The sequence below is a fragment of the Elgaria multicarinata genome, chromosome 1 (genome assembly GCF_023053635.1).
Source record: "Elgaria multicarinata webbii isolate HBS135686 ecotype San Diego chromosome 1, rElgMul1.1.pri, whole genome shotgun sequence".
NCBI lineage: Eukaryota > Metazoa > Chordata > Lepidosauria > Squamata > Anguidae > Elgaria > Elgaria multicarinata.
Window position 1 is genome coordinate 53,485,109 of NC_086171.1, and position 27,712 is coordinate 53,512,820.

Sequence of the window (27,712 nt, forward strand, 5' to 3'; positions counted from 1 at the left end):
AATAAAAGCCAACAATAAAACCAGGAAGAACAACAACGGCCATAGCAGCAACAACAGTACTCATATCATGACAAGGCCATGGTAAAATAATGTTTTCAAGGCCTTCTGAAAATCCTGCAAAGATGGTGCATGGCAGACTTCAGCCATAGCTAGACCTAAGGTTTATCCCTGGATTGTTCAGGGGTCAAACCTGTTCATCTAGGTGACACACAGGGGATCCAGTGCTCAGGCAGGGGCGAACCCTGGATGATCCCAGGATAAACCTTAGGTCTAGCTGTGGCCTTCCAATGGGAATTTGTTCCAAAAGTGTGGGGCCACTTATTTTAAGAAGTCAGACCGCTGGTCCTCTTAGCCCAGTACTTTCTACTCTGCTATGACCAGCTATACCTGTAAATGGATATACCTGTAGCTGCAGGTGATGAAAATGGAATATAGGACCGTCTGCATGCATAGTGTGTGTTCCACCAGTAAGGTATTGCACCTGCACCAAAATATATTCTGCTAAGTCTGAAAACCACTTACAATAACAATTCAACTTAGAAATACAGTAGTAGGACATCATTAAAAAGATACATACACAAAATATAATGTATATAAAAAGGGAATTCACATTACATTAGAAGAGGAGCCAGATATTTGGGGGAAATTTCCTTTATTTGAGAAATTCTTCGGTTTTCCTTACAAAATGTCCATTATTTATTGTCTTACATTTTCACATGCCTTAGCCAATTAAAAAAAGAAATAAAGGGATGCCAGCTTTCCATTAAAGAATCTTTCTCGAGGTTGAGCACTTCCAAAATCTTTCATAAGGTGGGATATGCATTTCCCCCAATAATAATAAAAGATATAAATGAACTAATTCATAACAACATATCTGAAGGACAAGGATATCTGATGAATTGCCTTCTCCCATATGAATCTGTCAACTCAATAATATAATTCTCTGAGGCCCGATTTATGGATTCTAACCATCCCTGGCTGGTCCCAGGAATAGGGCTTACTCAGGGCTTATCTACACCAAGCAGATATTCCACTATGAAAGTGGCATGAGAGGAACGTATATCCATATGTGGTGGAATTGTGAATATGTACAAAATTATGGGAAATGGTGTATAAAGAGATAAACGAAATAACTGGAATGAAGTTAGAAGAAACACCAAGTGTAGCATCGTTATCAATGTATGGAAAACTTAAATGTAATCAAATGAGAATAGAATTAATAATGAACTTGTTAACAGCTGCAAGGTTAATGATATCCAGAAATTGGAAGGTTCAAGGGGATTGTGATATAGAAGATTGGTATAAAGAAATATGGGATATTGCGATAAATGATAAATTAACATGTAATATTAGAGTTAAAAGGGGAATACCCTATTTCTTCGATTCTAAGACGCACTCCCCCCCCCCCATATAAACATCTCTAAAAATGGGGTGCGTCTTAGAATCGCGGGCGTGTCTTAAGGTTTTTTTTCCTGTTGGAAAAATTACTGAAATTAGTGTGCATTTTACAATCGATGGCGACTTACAATCAAAGAAATACGGTTATAAAAAATAACAATTTTGAAGAGATATGGAAATTGTTCTTAGAATATATATTAGTAAAAGGGGAGGAAGAACACCTCCAGAGGATTCAATGCAATTTTGGAAAGTAGAATAAGATCCCGGTGGTTGGGGTGCACTTATTAATGTGAGTTAGTTTAAGAAGTATAACGTATAGTTAAGAATTGAAGATAAATATGTTTCTTTCTTTTTTTATGTATGTATATGATTTATTATTTGTAGCTATAGAAAAAAATCAATAAAAAATATTTTTTCATGAAAGTGGTATATAAAAGACAGGAGCCACACTACTGCTTTATAGTGGTACTGAAGTGCACTGACAACTGTTGGGGCCCATTGACACATTCCATATACTGCTTTCATACCACTTTCATAGTGCAGTGTCCAGCTTAGTGTAGATGTGTCATGGGCCCCAACAGTTGTCAGTGCACTTCAGTACCAACATAAAGCAGTAGTATAGATCCTGCAGTGCACTCCAATACTGCTATAAAGCAGTAGTCTGGCTCCAGCCTTTTATATACCGCTTTCATACGGTTTTCATAGCGGAATATCCTGCTTGGTGTAGATGAGCCCTCAGTTGTTGCAACCAGGCTCTGAATGGCCTCCTGAAGATAGTTTAGCTTTCCCCCTCCATTATGACATGTTGTTGAATTCTTTTCAGAATTATCCTTGAGCTGTAATCTGTTGGTAATTTTATTTATATTGTTTTGTGCTATTTTTATAAGATGCAGCTTGATGTTGGTGATGTTTGGCCTTTTGCTGCCGTAGATCATGATTTATCTTGCTGATTTATGTGCTCTGGTCTTGTAATTGAAAGTTATTTTTTATTATTAATTTATGTTCTTAGCCACCTTGAACTACTTTTGGGCAAGGTGGGATATTCATTTTTATTTTTTAAACAGTAAAAAAAATGGCCTAAATGCAGTGTATGTGAACATACTTCCATTTGCACAGCTGATGTTTCTCTTCCTCCTTGGAGCACCTAAAAGGCCCCAAATCTAATGCAGAGGTTTCCCCCACACTCCAGCACATATTTAGGGGGTGAACAAGGACCTGCTTCAGGGAGAAGGAATTTGTTCCACCAGTGGTGTTTGTTCCACTAGTGAAAGGGCACCACTGGAAACAAACACCTTCATTTTTCTCCACCATTCATTAAGTGAATGCTTCTTCTAATATTTTGCAAATAATTTATGCACAGTTTTTAGACTAACAGTTATTATTTTTGTTTCTTTTAAGTGAATTGCTTCTAAATTTCCTTTTCTTAATATAGCCTTAATTTTTTCTAATAAACCGAAGGAAATCTAATGGCAAGAAATATAGGGTCCCATCCAGAAACTGCCTTCTGCTGGAGGAAGAGACCTTCTGCAAGAAGAAGCATTCCGTTTACAGAATGTCCATCCACCCTGTTTTTGGGATTCCCCCCACACCATATCTGACCCCATACAGCAGGGTCTCCTGAGTCTCTGAGTAGCATTTTCATGGGGCTTGTAAGGGCTACTGTAGGAAAGAGGAAGCAGGGAATTCCAATTCCATCAAACTAGTTGATGCAGCATAAACCCATCCAGTCATATTACATATGTATTCTGTTTACAGCACAGTTTATATCTTGCTGTATCCACTCTTTCAACTTTATATGTTGAAAATCATTATCAGGTTCATTACATCTTCTCCAATGGGCATGGTTAGGTGGGGTTATATCCTGTGGATCACCCCAGGATCATCCCTGTGCATCCACAAGGGGAGGGATGATCCCTCCCTTTCTCCAGGATATCACCCTACCCTTTTAGGATGATCCCTAGACGTGTGACCGGGCATCCCATTTTCATCCCAGCTCCTCATGAGTAACCACGAGGAGCCAGGCCCTGGGCACGTAGCTAAAGCTACGTTTTAGCACCTTGGACAATGCTTTTAGATTTCTAGCTGGTTCTGACTGAAGCCCAGAATGGATTCACAGCCCCACTGAAATCAGAGCCACCAGCCTCTACTGGAACATGAAATGGGAGAAAATAGTTAAATCCCCTTCCCTATGTACTTTGGTCCTGACTCCTATTTTCCCTTTCCTTGTGGTGGCTTTTTTGAGTGGGTGGGTGGGTCCTTAATGGATGATATAGTAAAGTCTAAGGTCTGGTTTGGGCTCCAATGTAATAGTGCTCACAGTTTACCCTTTGCTTGCCTATACGCTTATGAGCAGGTAAATGGCATCCATTAATTCCTGTGCATACAAGTGTTGTGCTGCACCTGAAGATAATGTTGCCTTCAAGGCACTTGACATCCACAGTAGGTGGACCACCCATAACAGGGATACCAGGGCAAGGGAAACAAAGTCTCTCATTCCTATCCTACATACAGCTCTGGGCTTGCAGGAACAGGGACAACATATTTCTGCCACATGGGCTCAGCACAACATGAGTCACTGGATACACATTTGGTAGAAGGTTAGCAAACTTTGCGTTGTTTGAACTGACTCCTTATGAGCAACTGTAGATCGTGTTCTTCTATTTCTGTCAAACATGTGGTTCTGTTAATAAAGTCTGAATCCCATAATTTTCAGAGGTAATCTTGAGTACATTTGTGGGGATTGAATAGTTTTGGTCCCTGATGCTTACCAAAACTAAATATTTGTCATCTTTTTCCTCCCCCCCCCCTTTTTGGGGTAAGATCATAGATTTTTTTCCTGAATAACAAATTATGTTCAACTAAAAACCAAAAAAAAAACACCTTATCAGTTAATTATCTACAGCATAGACCCAAAATAGCTATTCACATTGAGTTCTATTTTCTTTCATCACTGGCATCTTAAAGACAAAGTTAAGAAACTGCATTAGTATTCTAAACTTTTTTATTTTACATTTTTAATTAAATAAACTTGAAACAGAACTGCTGCTCAACCAGCATCTGAAATGTAAATAGAAAGTCAGTGTGTCACTAAAATGTAAGACAGTGTACTTAACAATTTAAATAATTAGTTTCATTTTTAACAGAATTGAATAATTTGTCTCAAATTTTAATTACTCTAGAGTGTTTCTATTCTCTGTCCAACCATTTTCTATGTACCTAATAAAAATAAATGTGGAGAGAATACACTACTCCCCTGTGTGAAACAATATGTTTACACAGCTCTCTGTTCAAGTGGGAAGGAGTACTAGCAGGGCCAAAGGGGTGATGTTTGGGGAAAGCCTTCTTTGTGCTCTTCCTCCATATTTGTGCTGCCTTCATATCTGTAGAGAGACATAAAAAATCTGGGGCATGATGGGAGTTCTAAGACTTCTTTTTGTCTAATTGGATATAGGATTGTGTCCTTAATCAGTCTTGCCCAATCTGTGTTGCACTGCAGTTCTCACTATTGGAAGCCAACATGGCTATTGGCCATGTTGGCTGACAATGATGGGAGTTTGCAGTCCAACATGTCTAGAGGGTGCCAGGTTGGGAAAGACTAGTTTAAATTATATTCTCTCTGTATGCCAATGGATGGATCTGAGGATGAAGTTGAATCCTGTGTTTGTTCTGATGGGATTGTTCTGTTCTGAGTCTTCCTGGATGCTCTCCTGTAGAAAAACGAATATTTAAAAAATATGTATAGAAGTATTTGGCTTACTTTGTACTTATATAATTATAGTGTATTTTTTTACTTTCTTTTTTTCTTTTTTAACCTATCCCAGTTTTGGATTAAATGCCTGTTTCTCATAAATCAATGAACATTCTGGCTGGTATATTCTCAGTACAGCCATCTTTGAGACAAGCCAGAGATGACGTTATACTGTAGCATTCAAAGGCAAATGTAAATACAGATCCTATAAAATTGTTAGTGATGATAGGACTCAAAATTTGATTTCTGGATGACTGTTGTGTATGTGTCGGGATGACAGAGAATAAGCAGATAGGTATCCCTTACTGCTGCATTAGATGTATCATTCATATATATGTATATATAGTACATATTTGAAATTATTTACTGGCATCTCTTCACACATTTGTGGAGTCTGCATTTGAGACTGTATCTGCTCTTTGCAATGTAGAGTAATTACCATTGAAACTAAAAGGTATTATTCAGATGAAGAATTGACATAATTTGAGTCCAATTTACTACTACTAATTTTGAGTTATATCCAAAAGACCAGCATGTCATTCCACCATGAATAATCCAATCCATAAGCCAGATAAAGTACTTTATTTAGATTTTAAATGGCTAAGGCCCTGTTTCAGATGTATTTTCGCCTTAGTCTGGTGGGAATAGACCAAGAACCCTTGGTTTGTGTACTCATTTTTCTGATGCTCCTTTATGTTCCATGACTGCACTGGTTTATCCGTAGGATCTCCGCTCAAACTTGGAAGATATTGAACCATCTTTTTAAATTTCCCAAATTCTATATTCAGATAATTGCAGAATCTCCTGATTAAGATATTCACATCTCCACACGGTAACTAACGCCAAGAATTGATATAGAGAGATCGCACAAGCCCACACAACCTAGGGCTCTCCTTGAATCCTAGGGTGTGAAGGGAGATAAGATCCAAATAAGCCCCTATTTACCCTTAGCAAAGTGAATGCAGATAGAATAGACCCATTGAAATCAATAGAGTTTGGGTTACTTATGACTTCTCTAAGGGCATGTCTACACCAGCCTTATATCCCGGGATCATCCAGGGATCATTCCTATGCATCCAAATGCCAAACAGGGGACCCCGGGAGCAGGCAGGGATGATCCCTCCATTTTCCTGGGATAATCCTTAGGCGTAGAAAGGGCCTAGGTCTCATTGATTTAAATGGATGTACTCTAAGACTGATTAAATCTTGATCCAACATAATATTATTATATTGGATTGGATTGAAGTACTTTGGTTTAAAACTGGTATGTGAATTTAAATCATGATCTCTGCTGTAATCATTGGAATGTATGTAATGCTGAATAGTTTCACAATTAAAAATGCCATTAAAATATAGTATGGTCAACTTGAGATGAAAACCAAAAGAGAATTAAACAAACAAATGTATCGGATTAGGCTTGATGGGAAGTACTAAAATTATAAATGCGTTAAATTGTCTACAAAGGCAACACACAGCGTTTATTTTTCTTTGTTAATTAAATTATCACCTTTCATAACATCTACTTGGTCCTTCAGTTATTAGCTGAAGTTGACATTTCCCACAAAAGTTCATCCTTGGTGGAGATAACAAGTTGCTGCCATAATAAATTTCATAAAAGATTTTTGCTGATTTCAGTGCTAGTCAGCAGTTTCTTGTAATGTGGCAAAGTAAACCCATTGCATCATCTAGTACTGCCTGTAGGACAATCTGTTAACAGCATTGTCCAAGGCAAGTTTAGCCTAGTTGTGTTTCTATATTTTTCTCACCACAAATTATTCTTTACAGAATAATTTTAATTAGTAAGTGATAGATATAAAGATTGCCAGGGACAGCCCATTAATTCCATTTACCTTAATAGCACTTAGATCTTAGCTTGCTGTACAGCTGTATTCAGGCTGGATTATAAATGTAATTTTTTGCATCATTAACTTGCCTGATTAATCTTAGACAGCAAAAGCATAATTATAAAAATCCAAGCCTTTCAGCATGCTGGTTTAAAGATGTAGATTTACTCTTTTCTGTTTGCATCATTGTGAGTACAGTAAATGAGAAGAGAAGGCTGATAGTCTCCCTTTCTTAATAATTAACCTGCATCATGCACCAGTCATTTTCCTTTCTGTTTTTTCTTCTTCGAATGGCAGAATACAATGCCTAGCTTTTAACGTGCAATTAAAGGGTATTTGCATAGTAATTGACCACCATTAATAGTGTGTTCATGCTGTTCAAGGAGCATTAATGCGATAGCTTGTTGTACATTTCTTAGGACATCACCTGTTCCATAATTTAAACTTTCTGGTCAGTAGGATGAGAGGGATTTAACTTAGGATATTCTGTCTTTGAGGCATGTGCATATTGGTGATCATTTGACATGCCTCAGTTGGACACCTAGGCCAGGAATGATCCAAAGACCTGCTCCGGCTTACAGAAGGAGTAGATATTAGCACAAGGGAATGTTTTCCTTTTTTCAACCTGTTGGTCTGAAAGTCTCTTCGTTTTCAAAAGCTGTTTGCCATACAGTCTGGTGAAGCTTCTGTTTGACTCTGTAAAGCCAGAATTGGGAACCTTTTTCTATGAAGGGTGGTTGACCCATGGGAAAAGCTAACTAGGGACAGAGCCATTTGTGGGCAGAGCCACAAACTATTTGTTTTAATTTATTTAATTTATACCGCTTTATCTGCTAAAAGCTTGAATAGAACAAGCATTTCTGCTATCCCTTCTCCCTGGCCTGGTTCAGGCAACTAAATACTTGAGGGCTTAAGGTTTCTATTGAGATAGGGTGACCATATTTGGGAAACCAAAAAAGAGGACACCTCGTGTCTGGGGTGCGGGGGGAAGCAGCTTTCTGAGTCCTGCAGAAAGTACATTATTCCCCTACCACCTTAAAGAACCCGATTGGAGTGGAGGAGGGGAAAGGATTTCATTCTGCACCACCACCATCCACTCCAATTGGGGCCTTTTCTATAATGTCCACGAATGACCCACTTTCCCCTTTAAGACCTCAATTGGAGCTCGGGGTGGGGGAATGACGTGCCTCAAGAAAGCATGTCATTCCCCCCTGCCATGCTAATGGCAGCCTTAAAGAGGAAGGTGTGTCATTCCAGGACATTATTGAAAATTATAGAAAATCCCCCCTGACACCATGGAAAGAACAAAAACCAGGACAAATCCAGGGAAATCCTGACAGTTGGTCACCCTATATTGAGATGAGGCCAAGCACGCTGTCCCCACCTCCTACTTTCCTGGGCATGCCATCCTCATTAGTTGCCATGGTTCCCTGAAGCCTGAGTGGACAAGGGTTTGCAGGCACACCAGACTCCTCACTCCTTTTCCAAGCAGATAGCATCCAGAGAACTCAGAGTGGGCCCGGCATGGGATCAGGCTGCAGGTTCCCCACACAGGTCTCTTCAGGCTCAAAATGTGATCCATCATTCTCTGGATCCTGGCCCTGATAAGCAAGTCATCATATTTCATCAAGCATGAGAACAAATCCATACAGAAGTTTCAGAGGAATTCCCATAAGGTCTGTGTTTTAAGCTTGTAAATAGCCTGAAAGTGTAGTGATTGAGTTAATCTCACTTTTATCTGTTAATAATGATCAGGAAACTTGAGCTGTGTTGTATCAGTAAAATCATTTTTCAACTACCTGTCAGTGAAATAAATTAAGAACTTGTACTGCCAAAGGAGTGTTTGGCTTTTGCTCAAACATTGTTTCACTGGGCATTAAATAAAATGAATCAGCATGGCAAATCCCATTCTGCACATCAGAGGCAAGATTGTGCTAAGTGAAACAATCCAAAATTCAGGAGTGTTTGAAATCATTGGCTTGATTCAGATGTAACAGGAAACCATCATTTCCCACTATAGGAATGAGCTGAGCCTCAGGGTACATGTACTATCCCTCCTCTTCATTTCTTATGCACCCACAAGGATTTTTTTTTAAAAAAAAAAATCCACCATGTGTGTCCAAATGTGCAGAACTGTGGCTTATTTAAGCTGTGGCCCAAAAACAAGCAAGATATGAAACCACTGTTTGATCCTGGCTTATTTTTCCTAACCATAGTCACAATAAAATGGATGCTGGAAACTCAGCTGCAGTGAAATTATCACTAATGGTAGTCCTAAGTATTTGCAGCTCTCTTAGGGCCTTGCTAGACCTACCTGATAATCCGGTGGGGAGTCGGGGCGAGGCCGCGCTGCAGCTAGTGCGGGCTGTCGCCCCTAGCTAGACGAAACATGTGATGGGGTAAGGGAAAGCCCCGTTGCGTCGGCCATTTTTTTTTATCTTAAAGGCGCCATGTGTGCAGGAGCGCACCAACGGAAAAGTAAGTCTTTTTTTTAAAAAATAAATGGTTCCCCACTCCCCCTACCCCTGATTTCCCCCCCACAATGTCTGATGCCCCCCTGCCTGCTCGCCCGTCCGTCCTCCCCCCGCTCACCAGGTCCGCCCCCCGCTCACTCGCCTGTCCCCGATCTCCTTGCCCTGGCCCCGTTCTTCTTCCACGCCCTGTCCGCCATGTCTGATGCCCCCCCTGACCATTCGCCATGCCTGCCCGATCACCCACCTGCCATGTCCGATGCCCCCTCCGCACCCCCCCATCCGTGATCTCCCACCCTGGCTCCGCTCTTTCCCCCCATCTCTCCTGCCCGGTCCACTCTTTCCCCCCCAGCCCCCATCTCCCTCCCCCCCCCCGTGTGCTCCTATGGAGTGCTGTATGCAGTGTGTGGCTTCTCCCGGCTACTCACAAGTAAGTGAGCAGCCTGGAAAAGCCACGGACGTAGCTAGACCTTCCGCAGCCCCAGGCTCAGCCCGGGGCTGCGGAAAAGCTGGGCCACAAGCGGATCCGGTTATCCCAGGTCAAGGGATGATTTAGCCCGGCCTGACCCTGGGATCCCCAGTGCATCATCTGCACGCACAGCAGGGAGCCTGGGCATCTCACCAGGCTAAGTCCTCATCTAGCAACGGCCTTAGTGGCTATTGTGCACTGTTTTCCCAATCAAAGAGCTCTTTGGTTATGTAAGTGTTCTCTAGATGCTGCATTCAGATCCCATGTGCTCATGCTTAGTAGGAACAGAATGGGAAGATCCATATAATGATGGTGTATCATGCCAGTTCCATCCTGCAATATAGAGAACACTTATGGAATCATCATTTGCTCTCATGAACCATGCATGTTGCACATATGCAGTATTCCCACATGGTAGAAGGCAGCTGGTTTTTTTCAAAAGTGAAACCTAATACATTACCACTTTATTACATGCACAGCAATAAGGTAGAAACACATGGTTAGTTAAGTGGCTGTAGTAGCTGAGTTCTCTTATTGACCTCACATCCTAGCATTTGTAAACAGAGTCATACTTACCGAAAGAGCAGGCTGACGGCATAGTGTATGCCAACAGAGCTTGCATGAAATTTCAAGAATCTTCAATTCTAATAATATATTTTGGAATACAAAAAAACAGATAGCCCCCCCCCACACACACACACAAAGCTCTTTTTTCTGGCCCTATTAACGTTGTATTTTTATTTTATTTTATTTTATTTAAAAAGGGTCATGGCTGGGGACTGGTTTAATAGAACTTTTTGTGTTGAATAAATCTTGGATGGTTTTATTGCTGTATTGAACCTTCTTATGCTTCAGATGAGTTTGTCTCTCCAGGAAACTGTATGCTCTTAACAGCATTAGAAACGCTGCAAACTCATCCCCAGGGTTTCACGATAGATTTTGCTTGTTTGCATTGTTGCTGGCCTTGGCTTCAGGCAACAAAAGTATAGTTCACCTTCAACCATGAAAACATCACAACCAAGGCATGGAAAAGCAGATTTCTTTTCCAACTGATAGTAAAATATGATACAATTATATAATGCATTACATTTAAATAATGGGTACCATTGCTTTAGGAAAGGGGTGAGATCTTAGGCCCAGATGCCATATTTGGCCTTCCTGGAGTCCCAATCCAGTGGCCACACTCATTTCACAGCTTTGATGCAGTTTTTTCCCCATTTAAAAAAAAAAAATAGTTACTGGTGCTAAGAGCTTTAAGCTGGAATATGCTGGTGTGTTGTTGTTTTGTATTTTTGGCCCCAACTCTTTGCCTCTGCCCCCCCCTTTGCATTTGGCCCCTTCCAACACTGGAGTGCAGCTCCCAGAGCTTCTCCAAAATTGAATTTGGCTCTGAGGCTGAAAGAAGTTCGCCACCCCTTCTTTAGTGGCAGGGCTGAGGAAGAAGAAAGGAAGGACAGAAATTCAGCTGGTACTAAGAATTGCTCAGGCCAGAGAACCAAAGGATATGAAACATAAATGTATGATGTATGTAAGTATATAGGATCCCCTCTGTGTCCACTCTTTTTCCACTGCTGTCACTGATGCACAAATGTCACTCCCAGATGTGTGCCAAAGCATAAGAGACTGTGCCTTAGGCAGGAGAGAGTAATTAGAGGAAGAATGTTTCTGCAGTAGAATTGGGGTTCTAGGATGGAGTACCTGGTAGCTAGGTGTGTGGATCTGGGGAAACGTTGTACTAATAGCTAATTGGAGTTGGCTAGAGGAGTATTGATTACAACCAATGCAGCCCATTGTAGAAAAGGCAATGTATATAGTATAACTGCCTCAAATTGATGCTGATACAGTACATTCCTGATTCTTTGGACATATCAAGGTTACTGATTGGTCTACTGTGACTCTGTATCTTCCCTCTCTGGCAAATTGCCATGACCGTGAGATTAACTCTATGGATTATTAGGGCTAATTGAAAAGTTATGGCTGCTATGTTGCCACTGCAGTATGGTGGAGTGTAGCGAGGGATAACTTTTATATATTTATTTCATTTCTATACTTCCCAACTGCCAGAGCTCTCTGGGTGGTTGATAGCATCTTACCATTTTGATCCCTATCCAAGACTATAAACCTTGTGCTTTCTTTTCAGTATGGGTGTGGCCAAGGCCATAGCTAGATGGGGCAAGACCCGGGATCATCACTGTGCATCCACATGACACACAGGGGATCCCGGGAGCAGAGAGGGATGATCCCTCCCCTGCCCTGGGATCTCGCCCTAGCCTTTGAGCCCATTTTTTCTGTGGTCTCTGGCTGATCCCGAGACCATGGAATGTGTGTGAGGGTGTCGTGGTTTGTCCTGGCTCCTCACAGTTACTCACAAGGAGCTAGGACCCGCGCGCAGGGCGCAGAGCTCCTCAGGAGCTCTGTGGCCATCGGGGGTGGGGTGGGGTGGGGTGGGGAAAGCGGGAAAATTATTTTAAATAAAAAAATGTAACTTTTGCGCATGAGCGTTTGTGCGCTTTTCCTCTTTAGCAAAAAAAAAATGGCGGGCATGACGTCCTCTCCCTCCGAGGTTGTCGCACGTCGCGTGTAAACAGGGGAAGGTCTCGCAATAAAAATATTGTGAGATCTTCAACCCTCCAGCGCGCTAGACCCAGTAGGTCTAGCTGAGGCCCAAGTACCTTTATCAACTATCTCTGTAGCTAATAGGTTTTTGGGTTGTTGTTGTTGTTGTTGTTGTTATTGCCAAGGCACTTTTCCTGGCTCTGTATATTGGCTGGCTCTGGTCAATAGGTTAGTTCAGATTTCTGTTACTTTAGTCCACTATGCTATCTCTGTTTCAATTCTGCTTTGAAACTGAAAAGCTTTTGTTCTGATCCTCCAATAGAAGTAGAGCCCTCATGTAGCTCTGGTCATTCTTGGCTTTTAACTATCTGCAAACACAGCTTCTAGAACAACTGCTGGAAAGTGACTCACTATCTAGGCTTTCAAGAGACATTGCTCTTCATCATTTCCTTCAAAGGTGTATACATTTTGCTCAGCAATATCTCATACTTTGATGCAGGCAGGTTTACATTTTTAAGCATATGTATGCTAAACAGGCTTATACTACCTGAAGTAGATTGCAATTACCAGGATCTAGCAGTGACATTGGATAAAATGTTCCTCTATGTGTGATGGAGAGCAGGGGAAAATATAAGAGCAGACTTTTGGCCTAATCTACGCCAAGTAGGATACTGCATTATGAAAGAGGAATGAAAGCAGTATATAAAAGGCAGGAGCCACACCAAGCAGCATATAGCACTATGAAAGTGGTAAATGGTATGTGTCAATGGGCCCCAACAGTTGTCAGTGCACTTCAATACCGCTATAAACCAGTAGTGTGGCTCCTGCCTCTTACATACTGCATTCATCTCCTTTCGTTCCTGATGCCTGTCCCACCTCCAACACCACTGTCTCACTGTTTCACATGGGGTATAATATTTGAATGGGACCTATTTCATGTGGCCCATTCCACACGGTCAATTTTCCATATAAAATCTGGGACTCTGCTACATAATCTGAGCCAATCTGCATTGAGTTATATACAGATAGACTTCACTCACCCCATTAGAACAGAAGGTGGCATCAGAAATGATGCAGGGATGCCAGCGGTAAGGTGTGCTCTTCTTTCCACTCTCCACCACATGTTGGGCAGTGATCAGACAAAGTATAGACCATCTGGCCCAATGATAGACATCATTGTTCAACTCTACATTATTATCATTTTCTTGGGATAGCTTTATAGTATTGAATGAGTGTTTTAAACTAAGAAAGGAGTGGGTGCTGGTAGAACCACCTACAATCAAGTTTCTAGTACATATTTAGACAATAACATATTTGAAATGGTTGTGTACATAATACTATTTAGTGGTCTCCTAAGATTTTCACTCATCCTTAAGAATGTTCCTCGTAGGGCCCAGCTATGTAGAAATTAATGAAGTCCACATAGCAAGCTCTGTCTGGTAAAGATGCTGCATTGCCACAAATGATTAAAGGCAGTACTGTCATTAAAAACCAATTACTACATTTGGTCTTGCTCTCCAAAGATCTTTCACATGTGAAAGACGCTACTGGAAATATGTAATGCTCATTACCATTCTTAGCTTTTTGTTCAGATATTCACAATCATGCTTGGAAATACTCTGGGCATTTTAACTGTTATTTCAATCTCTAATTTTGCCTATTTGGGAAAATTAGCCTTTTCCTGTTGTTTGGGAACCAGTTTCTGAGAAAAGCTGATGTGTTCTTGTTATAGCTGGATGACCCATCATAATTTTAACTGGTATCTAAAGTAAGTGTCCATTTGAAGTAAACAGCCAGAAAAGCAGACCTGTGTAAGGCAATTAATTATAAGAATGGTCTGCTTTGCTGGGAAATAAATCTGCACAATTACAATCACACTGGTTGATATTTTCCTATGGGTAGTTATTCCATCTACATTATATCACTTTTATATCTAATTCTAAAACATGAGTTTTCAGATTTATTTTGACATGAATCAAATGATAAGGGATGTTAGTATTCTGGCTTTCATAGTTTACCCATGAAACTGGTTTTCTTCTTAATGTCATTTCCAAAACTGAAGCAAGATAGATGTGCAGTGTGATCCTATGCATGTCTCCTCAGATGTAAGCCCCACTAAGTTCAGTGGGACTTATTCCCAGGTAAGTGTGCATAGGATTGCAGCCTGAGATATGTACTATAATCTCAGGTTTGATTCTCACCCACAGAGATATGTAGGTCAGAAATATTAACTTATGAGACCTTGATGCCAACAGACGTGGATAAGTTGATTGGTTCAACTTCAGTGCTGAACTTTCAAGTCCTGTGATGATAAGATTGGATTAGACAATTAATGCAATGTCAACAGGACTGAAACCTGGCTGTGGAGATATACAAAAAGAGCAGTTCTTATTTGAAGACGTAGTTGATCCTGTCGATGAAGACGTATTTTGTGAAGACATGTTGCTTCCTGCAACATTTCTAAAATGTGTTGGTTGGTTGACCTCTTTCTACTTACTGTTGTGTCACTGCGGGTCTGTGTGTGTGTGTGTGTGTGCATCACCACATATGTATTCATATATTTATAAACTTGCTAGGAAAATGCCATTATCCATCAAATTATCTACTTTCTCTTTATTGTAATTTCATTCATAGCTTTTTGTATACATTTACATTTTACATTTTAAAAAATGAAACAAAGCAGTGGCAATAAGTAAACCCCCTGTTCTGCTTATAACAATGTCAACATTTTCAAAAATTTCAGTCTTCTGGGTTTTTCATGCTTTTAAAACAGACTTGAGATGCCTGTGAAGTTCTTTGAGGTCAGGTTCAGAGACGAACTATGAGGGCTAAAAATGTGCACCTTACTTGCAATAGCTCTTAGGACAACTCCTGCAGATCACCAGGACCTGCAATGTATAGTAATACACTAGGATGCCAGGAGGGAGAAGGACAGACCTCCCTTCCCTTCTCCCCATGTGCTACCACTGCCTAATAAGGTAAGGGCTTAAAGGAAAGCATGACAAGAAGTGGGGGTTATTTTCCAAAGCTTTAGCTTGGCTCAGAAAGCAACTGAGTTAATTCGGAGACTGAGGGTTTCAGATGTGTGAAAAAGGAGTGTATCACAGCAGTATGAAATAGTACCAGACTTCGGCCTCATCTACATCAAGCAGAAAATTGCACTATGCAAGCGGTATGAAAGTGGTATATAAAAGGCAGGAGCCACACCAAGCAGGAATTATTATTATTATTATTATTATTATTATTATTATTATTATTATTATTATTATTTCACCTTTTGCCCAATACTGGGCCTCAAGGAAGTCTTACAAAGTTTAAAACATACATTTTAAAACATAGGAAAAGAAATGTAAAATTTTTTTTTTTTAAAATTTATAAGTCATTAACATAGATGGAGGACCAAATTACTCTCCAAAGGCCTGCTGAAACAAACAAGTTTTAGCCTGCTTCCGAAAGCCCATCAAGGAGGGAGCCAGTCTAGCTTCCCCGGGAAGAGAGTTCCAAAGCACTGGAGCAGTCACCAAGAAGGCCCTCACCCATGTTCCCACCAAGCGCGCCTGTGAAGATCGTGGGACCGAAAGAAAGGCTTCTCCAGAAGATCTTAAAGCACGGGCAAGCTCATAAGGGAGAATGAAAGTGGTATATGGTATATGTCAGTGGGGCCCCATCTACAGTGCACTTCAATGCTGCTATAAAGCAGTAGCATGGCTCCTGCCTTTTATATACCGCTTTCATAGTGGAATATCCTGCTTGGTGTAGATGAGGCATTCATTGATAAGACCAGAAGCAACACTTCACACACACATGCACACACACATGCTTGAAGTTGTGATGTTGAATTTCAAATTGCTGACTTTATTCACCTTAATTATTGAGGCAACACTGAATAAATTAGCTGTAAAAGGATGAACCATGCATGATTGCACATCTAGAACATGCATTTTAAGTACTTAGCATCATTGGCTTTCAATTGTACTTAAAGGAAAATTCAATGAGTTTCTCTCTCTCCATTATTTAGATATTTTGATGAGTAAGTTCCCTCAGCTCATTCCCTTGTTTATTCCAAATGTTTATTTTTTTATCTGGCTGAATAAAATACTGAGAAAAATAGCTATATTTCGCAGGTATAGAGATATTCTGGGTAACTTTATGTGGATTTCTATATCCTCTGATCGGTCGACAGGCCCTGACCACCTCCGGTACTGGAACTGAGCACCAGCCCAAATTTACCTGTCACAGTACCTCAGAATAATCCAAAATATAAGGTTTCTGCTGACGTTACCCACAGATTGCACAGAATACAGCCATTTTTAATTACAAGTAATGTAGAAGGTCTCATGTCCTGTGACTTTATTCCATAGTTGAATATTTATTAATATTAAAATAGGTTCATTGTGAGACATGTTCATATGATGCATTTCTGGCTATGAATGCGCAGACTGCGAGAAATTGAATTTTGGCCACTGAGCTTGTCATCAGAGACCCCAACAAAGGTTGGATGCAGGGCCAATTTGTCTGATCTTGTCCTATACACAAACATTATTTATATAAATCATGTTGGATGAACACGGTTGTGGTTTTTGTTTTATTTTTTTTTACTTGAAGAACAGGATTCAGGAATTGTAGAGATATCTAATGATATATTTTGTGAACCTAATGGAATGTTTACTTTTTGTCATAGCCAGGAAAGATTGAATTTAAATTTGCTTGGTAAAATACTATTTAAGGAAAGTCCAAGGTGAAATGACCTCCCGCACCCCTACTTCCTGAAGCACCAGGATGCAAAGTGGAATATATACAGATTATCTCTAAAATACTGATAAATGATCAAGCATCTAACAGTTTTCCAACTGTGTCCTGTTTTCTCTGCCCCGATAGTCCATTTCTTTTACTCCGTTCCTATGATATAAGCAGGCCTTCCATTTTCTTCTGTGTGTGTTCAGTTTTTCAGGCTCCACAGAAGTGTGTGTGTGTGTGTGTTGTGTGTGTGTGTTAACCCCATGCTAGCTTTCCTTTCCTGCAAGAAACATTTGGGCAGCTTATCTAATATTTATTTAGAACTTTATGGATTGGCAGCCATTCCCGAAAGAAAACTCTAGGAAAAAATGCTACAGCCAAATATAATTCCAGCACTCTCACTCTCGCTTGTCTGCCCTGACTTCATTAGAAACTGGGATTTATGGAGTTATATTTGGAAAAGTAATTCTGACTTGCTGTATCAAAGAGCAATTGGCAGAGTAGAGATTTCTGCATCTGAACCAGCCTTTCTTAATCACCTTGGCTTCCATCCAAACCTCTTTGCATATAGAAGTACATGCACAAATCATGAGGTTCACATTTAAGAAACACGGTTTTTTAGCAAGTTAAAACCCACATCTATTTAAAGAAACACTTTTCTTCCTCAACGTAGGCTGTGTGTGTGTGTGTCTGCTTGAGAGGATTTAGGTAAACTCAGTGGATTATCCTTATGGTTGCTAGTCATGGTGGCTATTTACTAACTCCAGTATGCCTCTGTATACTAGTTGAAACTATTGCACTCGTGGCCTTCCCACTGTGTGAATACAGTTCTGTGTGAACAGAGTGCAGCACTAGATGAGTTGATTCAATTTTTAGAGTTTATAAAAGTAGGCTTTGTTTCAAGGTGTTTGGATTAATGTGTAGATTTCAGGAAAGTAACTGGCTACCTTTCATTTATTGGATAAGCTCGCCAGTTCTGTGATGCCAAGGTGTGTACTTGTAGGGTATACGAAGATTGCAGAAAGTTAATGGGGAAAATGCCCTTATAGGTGGAGTCACATTTATAACAACACCTTCATCTGATTACAGAAGGTCAATGGTTTCATTGGGCCTGTTCAGACAACGCGCTAAGCCATGGTTAGGGCCACTAACCCTTTTGCAGCATTTGGTTAGTGAGCATGGTTAAACCGTGGTTATGTAGCCAACATCGTTAGGAAAAATGCCATTCTCATGATATGCTAAGCCATCATGGTTAGCTTAAAATGCTTAACCAGTATGGCTTGGCATGTTGTTTGAATAGGCCCATAGTGCTATAGGGCCTACTGTGGAAGCCCTTAATTATAAACATATAATATATATCCATGAAATTTAAACTGTAAAGTCCTGGTATCTTCAAACTTGCCCTAGGCAATGGAGTCCCAAAACTAGAAGGGTAAAGAAAAGTCAGGCTGCATAGCAGTGCGTGCATGCACGTATGTGTATGTGTATGTGTGCACATGCACATGTGTGCATGCTTCCTTGCCTCCCTCCCTTCCTAACTATGTGATTCATTCAAATAATGAACATCTTTATTTGAACCTTTTCATATATAAACATCATTTTTTTCAACAGTAAATATTAAACCTTGAAATAAATTAATTATTTGGAAATATCATAAAGCAAGCAAGATCTAAAAGCAACAGCACATGGAGATCTTGGGCATATCTAGATGGGGTGATATCCTGGGGATCATCCTGGGATCGTCCCTGTGCGTCCACATGACGCACAGGGGATCCCGGGAGCAGGGAGGGATGATCTCTCCCTTGGCCCAGGATATTATCCTACACTTTTGTCCTGGTCTTGCCTGTGGTCCTGGGATGATCCCGAGACCGCAGGACGTGTGGGCGGCCATCCTGGTTTGTCCCAGCTCCTCGTGAGTAAACACAAGGAACCAGGAACTGGGCATGGGGCATGATGCTCTTCAGGAGCTCTGTGCCCATTGGGGGTGGGAGGGGGAGCGGGATTTTTTTTAAAAAAAACACTACCTTTTCGGTGGAGCGCTCCTGTGCTCATTTTAAATAATAATAATAATAATAATAATAATAATAATAATAATAATAATAATAATAATAATAAAATGGTGGGCACAACGTCCTCTTCCTCATGGGACGTTGCGCGCCACATGTGGACTGAGGGGAAGGATCTTGCGATCACCAAATCATGAGATCCTCCCCCTCTGCCAGTAGGTCTAGACATGCCCCTTGACACAATTCTTCTTCTCACTACTCATACTTTTCTATTTTCTCTGGAGTCTTCTACCTTAATTTGTGTCTTTGCACATTTCTTTCACTGTACTCTTTCCATTTGGCACTTGCGGCACTGTCTGAAGAAGAAGAACCAAGGAGGATGAATGATCCCAATTCGTGTGCCACAAAGGCAGAAAACATGCCAGTGTTTCAGGGAGTTATTTGACATTACAGCAAGAGAGAAAACATTCAGGTACAGAGTATTAACTAACTCTGTTCCTAAAGTTAAGAAAGAACACTTTAACATGTCAGAATGTTTAACAATTCTTCTTTTTTTGAGGATCCAACAATTTACTGTGATGAGATTTTTTAGAATTGTAGACAAAATTGTAGCCTTCAGAGCTGTTAATTTAACTTTCTCTCAATTTTTGATTTTTGCTTTAAAAATGAAGATTCTCTGCCCAACCCCAATACCTCTTAATGTAAAAGAGAGAGAGAAAGAGAGAGAAGACTTTGGCAGTGTATCGATTCCATTGAACATTGTTAACAGAACTGGGTTGTTTCCAAGAGAACAGAAAAGCTTTTATTTCTCCTCCTTTTGTTGCAGATGGACCCAATTCAAAAAGCTGTAATAAATCATACGTTTGGGGTTCCTCTTCCTCACAGAAGAAAACAAATCATATCGTGCAACATTTGCCAGTTGAGATTTAATTCGGATGTAAGTAGATAATTTATATCTTCTTAAAAATATGTGTGCATGAGATAATGTTGTCTGTGTGTGTGTGGTATTTTCTAATGGAATCTGTATATTATTTCACATTAGCCTTGTGGTGAAAGAACAATGATGTATGTGATTGGTTGATATACATTGACCCATCTTTCGGTTTTGGAGTTTCTCTTCTGCAATTTCAATCCTACCAGTCATTTTGCACACATACGCACACATATGCACGCACGTGTATGTGTGCATGTGTGTGATGGAATGATAGATGCATTATCACTTCAAGCTCTAAAATGACTAATTTTTCACTCATTTACAAACTTTGAATGTTGCAGCTTCCATTGTAAGGGTACTAGAAGTCATTTGTGAACTGCCCAGAGAGCTTCGGCTATTGGGCAGTATAGAAATGAAATAAATAAACAAACAAATAAATAAATAAGTAAATTCAACGTGTCCTAAGGGTGACTTTTTAGCAGTTTTATTTTCAGTAATTGTAGTTTTATGATCACTATGGCCTAATCTACACCAAGCAGGATATTGCACTATGAATTTATTTATTTATTTATTACATTTTTATACCGCCCAATAGCCGAAGCTCTCTGGGCGGTTAACAAAAATTAAAACCATAATGAAACAACCAACAGGTTAAAAACACAAATACAAAATACAGTATAAAAAGCACAACCAGGATAAAACCACGCAGCAAAATTGATATAAGATTAAAATACAGAGTCAGAACTGTAAAATTTAAATTTAAGTTAAAATTAAGTGTTAAAATACTGAGAAAATAAAAAGGTCTTCAGCTGTGAAAGTGGTATGAAAGCAGTATATAAGAGGCAGGAGCCACACTACTGCTTTATAGCGATATTGTAGTGCACTGACAACTGTTGGCGCTCATTGACACAAACCATATATCACTTTCATACTGCTATATCCTGCTTGGTGTGTCTCCTTCCTTTTAGATACTGCTTTCATACCGCTTTCATTGTGTAATATCCTGCTTGGTGTAGATTAGGCCCATGTTACGTGAATCTGTATTTCTCAAACCCAATTCAAATGACAGAAGAGCACTTAGTACAACAATTCCTGGACTATTGAAATTCAAAAATTGCATAGAAAACTAATATGCCAAGAGAAGTGTTTTAGGTTAAAACACAATCATCTGCCTGTAGTCTGAAGTGATACAATCCTATGCCAATAATAATTGTTTTGCACATTTTTGTCTGCAGTAGTGTACATGAAATGTGTGTGTAGAGCAAAAAATGGTAGAAAAATGGATAACAACAAGTGGGATTTTTCTCTGCATCAAAAGTCAAAAAATTCCAGATATCTCAGTTCCCAAAACAAATAATAAATTGCTGTTGTTGTTACCACCTTGCTGTGAACTGCTATAAATATTCTAAAGCATGAAACAACTTCTTCTTCTTCTTCTTCTTCTTCTTCTTCTTCTTCTTCTTCTTATTATTATTATTATTATTATTATTATTATTATTATTATTGAAGTATACAGTTTTTTCTAAGTTTTCTAAAAGCTGTTTTCAAGAAAACAAAAACTTTATTTCAGGATTTGTCTGTTTTGTCCATGAATATGTTGGCCAACAACACAATACACCCTTGTAAAAGAACTAGGAAGGAAGCATCTGAAACAAGATGAAAAAAAATACAAGGGCAGCCCTAAAATGAAGCAGACATACTATACTGAAACATTAATTTGATAAATGATAGAACTGAGGAGAGAGGTTAATTGCTCGAATTAATCCAAACTTTAATTTAGAAAATATTCCTAAATTTAGAGGCATACAAATTTCTGAGGGTTTTGGGGTGTGGGGTGTGAGATGGCTTACCTTCATTTAAAAGACAAGATGGCTGAGGGTGTCCCCCCCACACACATACTTTTTACACTTTGTTTAAAAAAAAAAGCCTTGTTGCTGCTCACATGGAAGACATATTTCTTTCCCGAAGAATGCCTTAAGGAATGACAGTATGTCATGACATAGTATCGTTCCCAGTGGCATTCTGATTCTGGAAACTTGGGTGCGGGGACGGGCGCATTATCACTACAAGTGAATGTAGGGCTTTTTTAAAAAAGTGTAAAAGAGGGGGAAAGCCTTGGTCATTTCATTAAAACTAAGGTAAGCCAACCCCAACCCCCACACTAGAAAATGCCTGTGGAATTTGCCTGCCACTCAAAAGCAAACATATATCTTTTGTTTCATAGATGCCTTGCAAAAGTAGTGGGGTTATTCAGCCCAGCACTAATAAAAACACAATAAATAAGGCCAGCACAAGTATACTATATTTGTTTTGTTGGTCCTGAGATGATCAAGAGGCAACACACCTTGAGAAGCTGGACTTCTTGAAAACTAGCTACACCTGAACCAGAGGGACATTTTGCTAGACCTCAGCCAGAGGCACATGGTGTTAGGTGTTTAGATACCTATCAGAGTGTAAAAAACACACACGTACCCTATATAGTTTTTCTATTCCTGAAGAAAGTGAAATGATAAACAGGTAGCAGATCATGAGATGTGGGATTGTTTGAAAACCAAGTGTTCTTTCAGGCAGCAATTACTCATAAAAAATATGCAAGTGAGGAAGGGCAAGACAAAACAATTAGGGGACCACTTTACCATTACTTTGGGAAAATGGCTATGGACTTAGCTAAACCAGGCTATATCCCGGGCCGGACCCCAGGATCGTCCCTGTGCATCCACATGACACACAGGGGATCCCGGGATCAGGAAGGGATCATCCCTCCCTTGCCCCAGGATAGAACCCTCCCCTTTGGGCCCACTTTTTCTGCGGTCCCAGGCCGAACCTGAGACCATGAAACGTGTGGCCCATTTCCGCGGCTTGACCCCACTCCACGCGATTACTCGGGGGTAGGGTGGGGGGAGCGGGGAAATTACTTTAAATTAAAAAAAACCACTTACCTTTGCGCACGACCATTCATGTGCTCCCATTGCTTTAAGAAAATTTAAAAATGCCTGTCGCGACGCCTCTCTTCCTGAGGTCGTTGCGCCTTACGTGTAAACGGGGGGAGGGAGAGATCTTGCGTTATTCACAACACGAGATCTCCCCTCCTCTCTCCCGAAACAAAAGGTTGGTCTAGCTAAAGCCTGAATGGATATATTTGCTGTGAACCGTGCCTGCCTTCTACACTTTTGCCTGTATGGCCAGCTCCTCCCATTGGTACAGTGTGTCGACGGTACGCAGCAAGAGATGTTGCTCTCAGGATTTATGTTAGTTGAAGAATGACTTCAGCAAGTAATGAAATTCCAGAAATTCCCCATCCCCATCCCACCATGTGCACATATAGGAGCCAATAAAAATGGGAAGGAAGTATGCATGTTTGCATACAAGGGTCTGGGGAAAATAAAATGATTGGGTAACTTTTTTATTTATTTCTGTAGTCACATTAGATTTCCCTACATTACAAGTCTTGCTTCTCTTTTTTACAAATCAGTCATTTCTGTAAGATATTTATTTGAAAGTTTGTAACAAACGATTTTACCTTAAGGCTGCAATCCTATATCCATTCACCTGGGAGCAAGTCTTATTGAACTTAAAGGAATTTACTTCTAAGCAGTCAAGTATAGGATTGTACTGTGAGTCTGGTAAAAAGTTAATGGATATGAAAATCCTCTTTATGAAACGCAGGCTTCTCTAAATACAGGTAGAGCCCTTTTTTAAACGCCAGAGACAGGATTTGTATGTCAGCAAGTAGTGAGAAACCCACTAGTTTATGGTGTGGTTGCATTATGAACATGTTTTCAGTAAAACCACACTTTACCATTTTTCATTTCTGTTCAAGATAAGGTGGCTTTTGATAGAAATTCCTTTTAGTGGAGAACCTCTCTTGTAATCACAAAGTCTCAAAATAATGTTTCCATGAAAAATAACAAAAGACGGTGCAGCAGTCCAAAGCCATTTATTATCCTTTCTATAGGAGTTATCTGTGAATCTTCACAGCAGTTGTATGTCCAGTATTTCTTTCTTCTGTTACAAGGGGAAAGAAGAGTAAGTAATTAAACTGCAATCCCGTCCAGGCTGTTGGAGAATAGTTGAGATGGGTTCTGTTGACCAGCTTTAAGCATGAACGTCTTGTCTACAAAGTGAGATCTGCACTTTGTCTCTGAATTCAGTACAGTCCTATTTTGGCAGTTATTGCTAAATGGTGAAGTAAATACACGCGCCATCTAAAGCCCTGCAGAAACTCTGCTCTGCATCCCGTCGAGAAAAATACTTAAACTGTCTGTTTCATTTTGATTATGAGAATCAAGAAAACAAATCCAAGCCTACAGAGGGATGTGAGAATCAGCAAAACTCAACCTTCCCAAAGATCTTCCAGTTCCATCTTGAAGCTTGTTTCAAGCCCACATCAGATTGTGAGCTTTGGGTTTTTTCATTTTTTTCACATGGAAATCTGTGTGTATTTTTCAAAATGTACATATCAATTCCACGCATGTTTGCAATGTATGCATTCTTCTCCCATCGCTTAAAGCATATTTGTGCATTTTTCAAAAGTACTCTTTTTTCCCATGTGCATTTTTCAAATGCACACATGCTGCCAAACACAACTTCTTGGGTCAGTGAATGACATTGCAAGCTCGGAGATGTATGGCCTTCAGCTGCAGATAGCATCCACGTCCGTGTTGAGTCTGGAAAGTGTGGACTGTGTAAACAGTGATCAAAAACAAACAGAAACTAATTTCTTATTCATCCGTAACCCCTAATCTAATCGAGATCCACATTGGGCCAAAAGCAAAGCTCAGATACACTGCAGAAACGTTCCAGTGTAAGGAAAGGCTCATCTCCCCAATATCTTGCTGCCTTGAGTAAATGAGATGAAACAGTGGAAACTCAAATGACAATTGATGTCATTGGGAGAGTACACCCTACTTTTGTGATGTCAGGGATTATACCTTCACCCACCCATCCCAAAAGTCACCAATAGGCCAGATAAGACAGGGGTATGTGGACTGGTGTTTGTTTTGGGCAGAGAGATGCTGTTCAACCCATTCTGGATGGGACTGTATTCCCTTGAAGGATCAGATTCACAGTCCGGGGTGCTGTTAGGTCCAACCTTGTCTTTGGTTGGACCTATCAGCACCAAGATGTCTCTGTGACAAAATGCTACTTTTACCCTCTTAAGCTGGTAAGCCAGCTACAGCCTCTCCTGACAGATGTAGCCTGGCCAGAGTTTTTCTTGCACTGCTGATGTTTATTTCATTTAAATGACTACAATGCACTGTAAGTGGGGGCACCCTGAAAGACAACCCAGCTACTATAGCAAAATACAGCAACATCAGGCTATACCTAGTCAGTTCTCAGATGGCTGCACTGGTTTCCATTCTGTTTCTGAGCACAATTCAAAGTGCTGATTTTAACTTACAAAGCCCCAAACAGCTTGAGAGCATGGTGTTAGAAGGGCTGCTTTTTACTGGCTGGATGTTAGGTTCAGCCTCTGAGGCTGTTCTACAAGGCTTATCTACACCTGAGGGTGTAGCGGGAAGGAGGGGGGAGGATCGCAGACTTACCTGCTTACGTGATCCTCCCCCAGCATCTAGACGGCCATGCGACATCCCGGACGGAAGAGGGAGGTCGTGGCCACCTTTTTTTAAAAAAAGAGTTGCTGGTTGTGTAGAGAAAGGTGAAAAGAAAAGAAAAAACATGTCCAACCCCACCACCATCCCAGGGATGGTAAAATTGCTTTTCCCCCACCCACCCCCATGGGAATGGAGCCTCCTTGTGTAGCTCCGTGTCCAGCCCCATTACTTGTAGGGAAGAAAGGATGACCTGGGAGTGGTGGCCACATCACCCATGCTCCACAGTCCCAGATATGCTGGGAAAAGTCCTGGGTCATCCCGGATTGCTCCCGGGATCCTCTGTGTATAGGATTCACAGGGATGACCTAGGGACGACCCTGGGATATCTGGCAGGTGTAGACATGGCCTGAGTCTACTTTCTGAAGTAAAGCAAGGTGGTAACTGTAGACAGGAACGTCTCTGAATTTTATGTATTTGAAATATGTATATCCCACCTGGCCTTGAAAGTCCAAGGTGGCCAGCTTTCCCTAAACAATAAACAACAACATTTATTTATTTATTTATTTTAAAAAGGAACTATTTCACTACTTACGGGAATTGAAAACCCCAAAGCAGTGGAATAAAACATAAAAAAGAGAGCACCAGTTAAACGCAAGCAGCAACAGATAAAACATATCTTAAGACTTCATGGCAGAGTAAAAAGACTACCAATTTTCCAGGGGACATTCACCTGGTGGCATCTGTGTTGTTGGTACTAGGTGAAAATGTTTTTATTTGCCTTTTAGTTGGGTTTTATTGTGCAGGTCTTATTTTATGCTTGTGTTTTATTTTCCTCTGCTGTGAACTGTTTTGTTTTTATTTTGCAAGCTTCTCTAGGAGCTTTGGCTAAAGAGTGGATGTTAAGCATCTTAATTTAAAACAAACAAACAAAAACGATAAAAAATTATTTACTTCATGCATTTTCAACGGCTTGGATCTTGAGTTGCTTGGGTGGTTTGGCTCTTTAGGTCACATAACTGTGATGGAATTTTCCACCAACTCATCACTCCATCTTCCAACCTTCACACCATATGCCCACTGATCCCAAGCATCACCCAATTCCCAGGAACATATCTTTAGGGACTGCAGAGGCTAGCACCTCCATTTCTCTGTCAGAGTGCAAGGAGTGGCGACAAGGAAGGGGGCCTTTTCAGTGGCGGCCCCCCAACTGTGATCTTCCCACTCAGCTCTGCCTGGCCCCAAAACTGTCATCTTTTTGGCACCAGGTTAAGACCACCCTCTCCTCCCAGGCATTTAATGGCATATAAGGAGACATTTATGCCAGCCCTCTAAACAGGTCTATAATTATATTGAAATTGTTTTTAGCTGTCTAAATTGTTTTAAGTTTTGTATATTTATATTTTATGCTGTATTTTATTATCTGATGAATTGTTGTAAACTGCCAGAGAGCTTCAGAAAATGGGTGGTGTGGAAATAATTAATAATTAAGAAATAATAATAATAATAATAATAATAATAATAATAATAATAATAATAATAATTCTCTAATAGAGAAAACTTCCGTGGAGTAAGAGAGTTGCTGCTAAACTAAAATAAGGCTATGAGAAAAAGAGAAGACTAGCTCTGGTGCTATGAAATGTCAAAATGTTCAAAAAAACTTTCAACCAAACTGTACAAATGCTCAACAGTTTGATTGCCGACGGAGACAGAACAAACATGACTGTGGTCTTGTAAAAAAACCCTAAAAGGTTTCAAATTGATAATTACTTCAAAAAGTAATTCATTTCATTGTGCAGCTCCTGACAAAGGATCTCCAGATCCAAAACGTTGAGTGTTTGTACAAGTTTGGATGAAAGTTTTTTGAACATTTTTTGCATTTCGGTTAAGAAAAATAAAGAAACCTCTTTTAAAATTTCATAGCACTAGAGCTAGTCTCCTCTTTTTCTCATAGCCTTTTTGTGGTGCTTTCCCCCTCTTTTTCCACAACTAAACTA

General features: G+C 40.2%; 1 protein-coding gene across 5 annotated transcripts in view; it reads left to right on the plus strand.

Annotated features, from left to right (window-relative positions):
- Positions 1-27,712, plus strand: part of ZNF385D (zinc finger protein 385D) — a 379,934-nt gene that overhangs the window by 255,585 nt on the left and 96,637 nt on the right. For 4 of the 5 annotated variants that reach the window (XM_063128331.1, XM_063128341.1, XM_063128350.1 and 1 more), the window contains one exon: positions 20,056-20,166. The exons of the other annotated variant lie outside the window; for it this stretch is intronic. In XM_063128331.1, the coding sequence (XP_062984401.1) occupies positions 20,056-20,166 (111 nt within the window). The remainder of the gene's footprint in view (positions 1-20,055; positions 20,167-27,712) is intronic. 5 annotated transcript variants of the gene reach the window in all.